Here is a 9,367-nt window from a genome sequence, read left to right as displayed (position 1 = left end):
CATGAAAAAAAAAACAAGGTCAAAGTTTGAGAAAATGTATTCACTTACGTGAAATGATTACGGCACTCGGCAGTTATGTAACCTCGCGTGAGCCTCGCTGCTGTTGGGTTCGAATGGGCAGGAAAGCAAGAGCCGCTTCTCACATTGACAATGATCCAATTTCAACTCGGCCCCAAGCCCAGTCTGTCGGCACTCATGAGAAACACAGTGCCTGCTCTGTTTCACGACAACAATAACGTGGCTCTACACACGCAGTGCAACAGGCCATCTCTCCCAGTGGAATGTCTGGCCCTGTTTGGGGGACAGTACGTGGCAGTTACCCTGGCGCAATTTAAAGGGCGCCCATGTGTGCGATTTGGTAACATTCAAATTTCACTTGAAGCCCCCTGTCAATTCTCCGCGCATTGTTGGTCGTGGGGCTCTTTCGACCATACTTCACCGCGTTGGCGAGTGCAGGCTGGTGAAGCGCGGCCCCAGCGCCGGTTTAGATGACACTCGTTGCTCGGTGTGGCTGGGAATCTCACCGGGTTCGTAGCGCGGTGCACTACTAACCCACTGCACCACCGCTCCCCTTCAGCTATTTTCATCGTCATGTGTTCACACGCGGAACAGTAAACAAAATAACAAATCGTGAGGAACTACCACCACTGCGGAAACACAGTGACAGCAATAAATCCAGTGGGTGGAGAGAACATTGTGCGTGTGTACTTCACTGGACAAGAACGGACGAGCTCAATTGACTTGGCACCTTCCCCTGGGACCCCTGCCCCATATACACGTTCCCGTGAGCACTCGTTTTTGTCGCACAACAAATACAAACTACGAGTGCTTTTTCAGGTTGAGCTATTTTTACAGCGCACTGAGCATCCATTTCTGCACGAGGGCTCCAACCCCACGACACATGCCGGTCATGGGGCTTGTCTGAGCGTACTTCACCACGCTGGTCGGCCTAAGTTGTTGAAGGTTCCAGGGTAGGCATGTGTAACTCGCCACTGGTGTTAGCCGTCGTCGGGAATTGAATTCGGGGTCACTTGGATCATAACGCAGTACTGATGATTGTGTCACTGTTGTTTGATATTATACTACACCATTGTTGTTCAGTTGTAATGGCAATAATTGTAACAATTAGATGTCTTGGCAGAGCCTGTTGGTTTCTAAACCAAACTGCAGCCTGCTTGCTGGTGATGATGGCCGATAACTGGGTGAGCTCACAACTGCATGCTCAATCCAGGCACTTCGTATATCCACGCTAACACATTGGGTATGTGTAGCCGAGACACATGTTTTTGAGACCCGCCAAGTGTGACATTTTTAATTCGTGGAATTGGCACTGAAAGACAGAAAGGGAAACATACGGATCAGAGGACATGGGCGAGTTCGCGACTCACTCAAAAAAGTGTTGGCTGATGGCCCGGGACTCACGCCGGAGTGGCAGCCAAAGGTGTCGACACTCCAGTGAAGATGTCTAATGCAGAGATGGTAACACATTAAATGGGATCATGTGCAGGAGCGAGATTGTTAGATCGTGAGAGATGGCGGCGGCTTGAGGAAGCCTTCATCCAGCAGCGGATTGGCCATGCCCGATAGTGAATACGGTATCGGTTATAGTATTGGCCACCGTGCCATTCGTAAAACCTTGTGGTCAAGACAGCTTACATGTCCAGAGCCACAACACACACACACACTTGGCACGTGACCATCACGAGGGCGAATATTTGCACCTCATCTCTGACAATCGCGTCACGGGCGGCAGTCACCCAGGTGACTGCACGTTCGGTACATTGAAGCGACAGATAAACACATCACGGAGAGGGATCGTTGCTAATGTCAGCACATTAAGGCTGGAGAAGCCTGCTATGTTAAGAATGTAATGTGTGCACATTACACGTTAAGTGAAGAATGCAAATGTTAACTTTACGAATACGTTTCGTTTGTCATTACAACCTTGTCAACACGATATACTCATACTCGTTGGTTCTTTCGGTAAAGTCACGTAGGTAGGAAATAATATAAAATAATTTATATAACATAATTTATACCTAAAGTCAAGTAGTTATAAAATAATTTATATAAAATAATTTCTACCTACGTGACTTTACCAAAAGAACCAAAGAGTATGGATTCCTGCAGTCACGAAAGCTTCAAATCAAAACGATATACTCATTTGAAAATAACACTTTACAACTGGTCATTTAATCACACAAGCACCGATAGAGAACTCACAATTTTAACAAAGAGTAGTCGAGTTTGTAATTATTATTCTTGAAAATACAGATAACCTCGCGGCAACAAATGCACTTAAGTCTTTCCACAGCTGCACATTGTATTTCACGACACGTTTCAAGCTTTACTCATCTAAATTAGTGCTCAAACCAACACCACGCGCACCGCGACACGGGAGAGAATTGAACCTCATGGCAGGACACCCGGGGTCCCATCAGCCCCCCTCCCCCCCCAAGGCTCTGGCATAAACTGCGTTGCGACGTCATTGTACGTCTGTTGAAGGCGAACGACACGGCAATCTATTCCTCTCGACGAGCTCTACACGACGCGCTAATCAAAGTTTAAGAGTTTTGTCTCTTCTGCGAATTCGTCCTCGCCGCTGCGCTTGGACGACAACAGAACGATCTGCGCCAGGCGGGTCGCGGCGTTTGTGTACGCGGTGGGACGGAGTCGCCAAAAATAAAATGTAATAATTACGATTTTGACTTCAATTTATTCGGGACCCCGGGGTCCTACCATAAGATTCAAATGACCGACGGACTCCAATGAGGACTGCAGCTCAAACCGAACGCAAGTTGACAAAGTCCACTCTGAATGGATGCCAAGATTCGTGTTTAAGGACAACCGTGGCAGCAAGTTTAGAATGAAAGTCCTCAACTTTTCCTCTCTGTCCTGCCTCCTGCCTGTCTCGAAATCACTCGTGACTGTAGAGAGAGGAGCAAGGCCCGGTGGGAAGCGACCCGAGTTGGATTCTCGCTCACGGCCACCAACACCACTGACGATGATCTGAAGTGGTCCTGGGCCCTCCCCTGGGTCGACTCGGCCTCAAATGAGTACCTGGTGCGATGTGTAAACATCGCCACTCGAGAGACAAAGACGGCGCGGTGTGGTGAAGGCCACCCACCACCTCGTGTGTCGTGTCGGCCTTCATAGGTGCTCGCGAACAGCACTTTCCCCAATAGTATTGTCGTAGATTAAAACGGGAGAGGGGGGGCGTATCTTGCCTGTGTTCGAACACTTCAAATCAAAGGGTTGGTGGTGCAAGTGAATCACTCAACCCTGCCAGGCAGCGAGATAAGAGAGGCTTTAGCAGCACCGCACAGGTCAGGGTAACCTGCCGCCTGTGGTCTCGAGACAGCTGCCAAACTATATTTATCCATCACTCGCAAGCATCTTACCCGCACCCATGGGGACACTGGGAGAGACTATTGTTGACTTCACGGCACCACTGGCAGCAAGCAGTGACAGCAGAGGCCGAGGTGCGCGCGTGTTAAAGTGCCGTTGCCCCACAGAGGTAGTTCAAAGTCCTGTTCCGCCTTCGGGAAGGTACTTCAGCCCCGGCTTGAATGAAAACGGATTCTTGAATCAATCTCAAACCTTCACCGGTTATCCGCTTAGAATGCGTGGGGTCTCCAGCTTGCGAAATTAATCGTCAGGACTGCATTGGCCAAACAGCCCAATGTAGCCTTACCCTCCTAACAGGTCCTAATACTCATTGAGGCTTTCCTGAAGAAATTAGTGCGATTATTTTTACGTTGATTACTGTAAACTACTGCAAGTAAACATCTACACGTTTTGTCACGGGCACATTTATCTGCAAGGTTTATTCATGCACGAGGGTGTTTCCCCTACACCCTCCCGTGCTGCGCAAACCCTGTGACGGATCCCTCTGGTTCCGCCGCGTTCAGAATTATAATTCCCGAGCAAAGCCCTCCCGAGCCAGACGACTTTTTTTCTTTTGTAAGGGCAACTCGGCCGGCCAGAAAACAGCGAAAGAAAAATCCCAGAATTCTCCTCTCAGTTCCTTGTTGTATTTGGATTTTGTCCGATCCTCGTAATGTCAATTCCTTTGGAAATGCTAAATGCGTCGTCTCTGCTGTCGCCCCCTCGGTGTGGAACTCTCCAATCCCTTTGCACATCCGCAACATCAAATGCACTCTGACTTTTAAGAAACATGTGAAGGCCTCTGTCTGTCTGGGTCTGGCTTCAGAGCAGCCCTGAGCTTGGCTCCGAGCCTCGAGTTGTTGACTTGTGTGCAAAATCTGGAGCGTTATAAATGTCATTATTTTTTATTAAACATCACCGTATTAGTTAGAATTACGTGACTTTACCGAAAGAACCAAAGATTATGGATTCCTGCAGTCACGAAAGCTTCAAATCAAAACATCACCGTGCTAATTTATTCGTATAAATATTTGTAAAAGTACAGACTTAGTTTTTGACCATTTTGTCAATCCACTGCTGGATGAGGGCCTCCCGATGCAGTGTGGGTAATTTGAGCCTCCGTCACCAACCGGCCGAGGTGGTGAAGGCACGAAGCATGGACGTGGGAACATATAACATCGTACAGTGCAATGATCCACACTCAACCCTGATTACTTTACGAGATGGGGTACACTTCAAGGTTATTTGTTCTTAAATATATACTATCTCGCCATTCAGCATTTTCATGAAATGATGTACGGTAGGTACCAAAGTGTGCAGCAGCAGCAGCATGATCAGTTTGTAACTTGAATGTAATACTTCACAGAAAAAATAAACCTTTGGGGATCAATGTTACCATCGCCTGCTCAAACCTCGAGCAGTTCGGCAATAACCTCCCCATAGCAACCTTTTTCGTTGCTGACCGACTCGCAGGCCCGACGCGTCACAGACTCTTCACGCTCAGCGGGGAGGCGGACTGGGCAGCAGCGGCGGTGCATGGCAGTGGAACGAGGTCGCGAGAGCCACCGTCATCATCATCATCGACGCACCACATGCAGCGTGTTACACCATTCCCACTGTGCAAGACGTTGCCCGGTGCTAGCGTTGACTGTTTTTAAGGCCCGTGTGTAATATTGTCAGCAAATTCAAGAATTCACCCGCAGCTCAAATTTTAAACGGAGCCAGAAATAAAAGGGGCCATTACATTTGCAGTCGTGGATAATTCTCAGCGTGTGTTCTCCTGGACACGCGTCAAAACGAACGAACCCCCCAACCCAGGGAGGAGGTTTATATTCTCAGCTGAACAAAACATCAAATCAAGGCCACAAAACGCTGGCGATTGCACCAACTGTGGGCCGACATCCGGAAAGAAAGCAGCACTTCATTTGGGACGATACATTTACACAATACTGTACAATGACACAATACAGTTGCACAATACAATTGATATGGCGTCCAAATGTGACCGCATCTCAAGACACTGTACAGAAACGAGGGAATCGACAGCCCGGATTGATAGGGGAAGGGGGTTCCAGGCTGTATGGGGAACACAAAGAAGAATGTGCTACTGGGCCCTTTGATAGAAAACCTTGGCTGTTGGAGCAAATTAGTGCCAGCAGGGGAGTAGAGTGAGATGAGATGTTGGAGAGTGAGTGGAGGGGAGTAGAGTGAGATGAGAGGGGAGAGGTAGGGGAGCGGGTGAAGGGGAGACGAGTGAGATGAGAGGGGAGAAATAGGAGAGTGTGTGGAGGGGAGTAGAATGAGATGAGAGGGGAGAGGTAGGAGAGTGCGTGGAGGGGAGTAGAGTGAGATGAGAGGGGAGAGGTAGGAGAGTGCGTGGAGGGGAGTAGAGTGAGATGAGAGGGGAGAGGTAGGAGAGTGCATGGAGGGGAGTAGAGTGAGATGAGAGGGGAGAGGTAGGAGAGTGCGTGGAGGGGAGTAGAGTGAGATGAGAGAGGAGAGGTAGGAGAGCGGGTGGAGGGGAGTAGAGTGCGATGAGATGTGGGAGAGTGCGTGGAGGGGAGTAGAGTGCGATGATAGGGGAGAGGTAGGATAATTACACACGCTCAAGTACATGTACACATGAAGGCGCAATAAATCACAGGAGATCAAGCAAAGTGCTTCGTTTCTCCCAATGGAGACAGGTTGGACTCGCACGCTGTGTGTAACTGTCACCGCAGTTTGCCATCGCCTATTTCACCATTTGTATAAACTGAACTCTGCTCTTGAAGACTGAGAGGTCCGAAACCTTGAAACGTTTTTTGCGACCCAGAGAAACCACAGCTACCTGGAGTTGTTTTTTCTTCCTCCCACTCTAGCAGCATCAACTGGATTGGTTCGTGTGTGGTTCCAGGCCACAGAAACACAGATGCCTTGTTCAACAGTATACACGCGCACCGATCCGACACCCTTGCGACACGGGGAATCGTCGCGACTGCGGGGGTCGCGTCTCGAAGGGATCGATTTGCCTCGTCTCGTTTTTTTTTTACTGAAGCCTCGTCATCGTTGCTCGTGCTTACCGTGTCGTTTGCACGGTTCGCGTATACGCCGCTGGCGTGAGTGTCACTCGAGCGTATAATTCGCACACGTACTCTTCGTACACGTCGTACATAATTAAACCTTGCACGTACGGTTCCATGTGCGTAACGTGAGCGTAGGCGATAGATGTGTCATCGATGAAGCGGACGCATCGTCATTTACTCACCTACTGAAGGGAAATCATTGACTGAAGATGACAAACTGTTGACACCAAAGTTAACATTTTGGCACAGAACCTTAAAACAAGGGGCCCTCATTTCCCAAAGTGACCGTTTTGGCACTAAACTAAAACAGTTTACGGTATTTTCCAGCACAAAGATTTTCATTCCGATCATGATCACTGTTCATCCTCTTCACTTTGTAAAAAGAAAAAAATATATAATATATATAAACCTTTGTAGCAGGCCAATCGGTGACGAAGAGCATCCACCCCCCGCCCCCCCTCCGAGAGAGAGCCCCGGTCGACGGCAATGGAGCCCACCCTTCCACGCATTCAAGGAAAAGTCTGAACAATGGCCAACCGTCAGAAAAGATATCCCAAATACGCTTTAGCCTGGACCTGCCGCGTGGCACGGAGACCCTCGCCGCAAGCAGTGACGCCGCTCGCGCGCACGGCGGAACGGAGGACCTCCCTCCGTCACGATTTGCTGTACCAGCCGCGCGTGAGCTTCAGCGCCCGTTCCCAGCTCCTCATGTCCGACAGCAGCTGCGGTTTGGGCGTCCTCGGCTCGAACAGCTTCTCCGTCCAGCGAAGGACCTTCAGCTCGGAGGGGTCGTTCCAAAAGCCTGCGCGGGCCCGACAGTCGGGTTTGGGGCGGTGTCAGGAGCTGGGCCTTTAGCGCAGGGTCATGTTATAACCGGCTGTGGATTCCTCAAGTGGCCAAGGTGGCTGGGAGGTCAGCACTAAGTTTGCATTGCTGGGTTCCTCCTGGGTTAGAATCTGGGACTTGAATCACGCCAAATCCGTGATTAAAACGGGGCTCTCAGGTACAGCGAGTCGATGGTTTCATTCGGGTCACCAATGACTGCACAAAAAGACCGTTGGATAAAATGTATCACTGCACTTAATTTGGTTGAATTCCAGCTCTTGAGAATAAAAAAAAGATATCACCTTCACCGTAATGGGTCTAACAATACCCTCGGCGGTAGAGTGGGTGGAGAAGTGCTACCTCCTACTGTGTTGACTAGAGGTCACCTGAAGGGATCTCAAGATGTAGCTCTGTGGTGTCCACTTCCGAGAACTGTTCCCTAACGGCCCTCAGATCCTCTCACTTTTCTGCGAGAGATATGAATGGACCGAGCGTGTGTGCGGACGCGCGAGCCAGCGCACGGGTGGGCGATTGAGCGAGTGAACTCGTGAGCAAGTCGGCAACTGGGCGAGCGTCCGAATAACGTGGACGAGCGAGTGAGAGGACGAGCGGGCGAGCGAGTGAGAGAGCGGGCGAGCGGGTGAGCGAGCGAACGAGGGAGGTGCTCACCCACGGCTAAGCCTGCGAGGAAGGCAGCTCCCAGGCTGGACATGTCCGTGTGTTGGGGGCGGTCGACGGAGCAGCCCAGCAAGTCTGCCGTCAGCTGCAGCACGAAGTCGTTATTGCACACGCCGCCATCCGCCCTGAGCCAGCCACATCATGTGGAGACAACGCCACCACCAACACCACCACGACCATCATCGTCACCACCAAAATCATTATTAACATCACCGTGATCATCATCATCATTACCACTGCTTCCACCACCACTAAAATAACGATCATCATTATAATCAGCACTGCTACAATCATCACAACCGCCGGCACCAGCGTTACCAACCACCATGACCACCATGTTGGTTAACTCAAGCTCATTGTGAAGCAGCGGTTCGTGCACTGCCCCTTGAACCAAGCAACCCCACAGCTTACAACAGTAGCAAGCGATGAATTGAACCAATCCTGGGCCCCCTCCTTCACCAACTTACACGGAGGGGGTTTGGGAAGAGGGGGGGGCGTGCAAGTACCTGATCTGTCTCATGGGCAGCCTGGTCTCCTCTAGCATCGTGTTATGCAGCTGCTTGTTTCTGCGGGGACACAGAGCGACGGGCTCTAGGCGGCGTACAAAAGCTGCGCGAGCATCTGAAGCGCAGTTACTGAGCGCATGCCCAGAGCCACAACAACCTACGGCGGCACACTGCTGTCGAACAGCAGCTGCTGCTGCCGTTGCTGCGGTCGGGCACAGCCCGCGTGTGTCTCACCGGAACACCAGGGCCTCCACGATGGCACGCACGATGTGCGCTCGGCTCGTGGACGGCTTGAGCCCCACCAAGGCGGTGCACGCGTTGGGGTCGTTGAGCGGGGCCTGTGAGGACAAAGACGAAGTTTCCCCCACGTGGCCCACGGAGAACATGGGCGGTGGCGAGTGCAGTTACGAGGGCTGGCGCGGCGCGCGGCGGGGTCGTGTTGCCGAACCCGGCCGCCTTTGTCTCCCCAGTGCTGGCGTTTTTACGCAGCGCACCACGTGCTCATTTCAAGCCGAGTCGACCTGGGGGAGGCCCAGAACCGGTTCACATCATTGCCGCTGGTGTTGGCCGCGAGCGCGAATTGAACTCGGATCGCCGGGTTCGTACCGCAGTGCGCTAACCGCACATACGCAACCACACACGCTTGTGTGCGCATGCACAACCAAAAGCATGCACACGCACACTAACACACATGCACACACATCGAATGCAGCTAAAGGCAGGGATGTGACACACGGACACAGGCACACAAACACGTCAGTGCAAGTGATGTGAGCGAGCACCTATTCAGGGTGGCACAGCACAGCAGAGCGCCGAGGGGCAGGGGTGGTGCGTGATCGGCTAACTTTGTCTTTCCATGCTGACATGAGGTCACTGTTTTAGGCCGAGGCGGCCTAAGGTGTGGCCGAG

The 9,367-nt window shown here is 51.3% G+C and overlaps 1 protein-coding gene across 2 annotated transcripts in view; it reads right to left on the bottom strand.

Annotated features, from left to right (window-relative positions):
• Positions 1–2,171: 2,171 nt before the first annotated feature.
• Positions 2,172–9,367, bottom strand: part of GK5 (glycerol kinase 5) — a 30,687-nt gene continuing 23,491 nt past the window's right edge. For both annotated transcript variants that reach the window (XM_061575334.1, XM_061575332.1), the window contains exons 15-18: positions 8,693–8,796; positions 8,459–8,518; positions 7,944–8,077; positions 2,172–7,251 (exon numbers count right to left, since the gene is read on the bottom strand). In XM_061575334.1, the coding sequence (XP_061431318.1) occupies positions 7,103–7,251; positions 7,944–8,077; positions 8,459–8,518; positions 8,693–8,796 (447 nt within the window). In that variant the 3' untranslated portion in view covers positions 2,172–7,102. The remainder of the gene's footprint in view (positions 7,252–7,943; positions 8,078–8,458; positions 8,519–8,692; positions 8,797–9,367) is intronic.

This window comes from Lethenteron reissneri, chromosome 58 (assembly GCF_015708825.2).
Source record: "Lethenteron reissneri isolate LAM-NWPU_2019-01 chromosome 58, ASM1570882v1, whole genome shotgun sequence".
NCBI lineage: Eukaryota > Metazoa > Chordata > Hyperoartia > Petromyzontiformes > Petromyzontidae > Lethenteron > Lethenteron reissneri.
The sequence above is the reverse complement of the archived record's forward strand: the minus strand, read 5'-3'. Positions and strand labels throughout refer to the sequence as shown.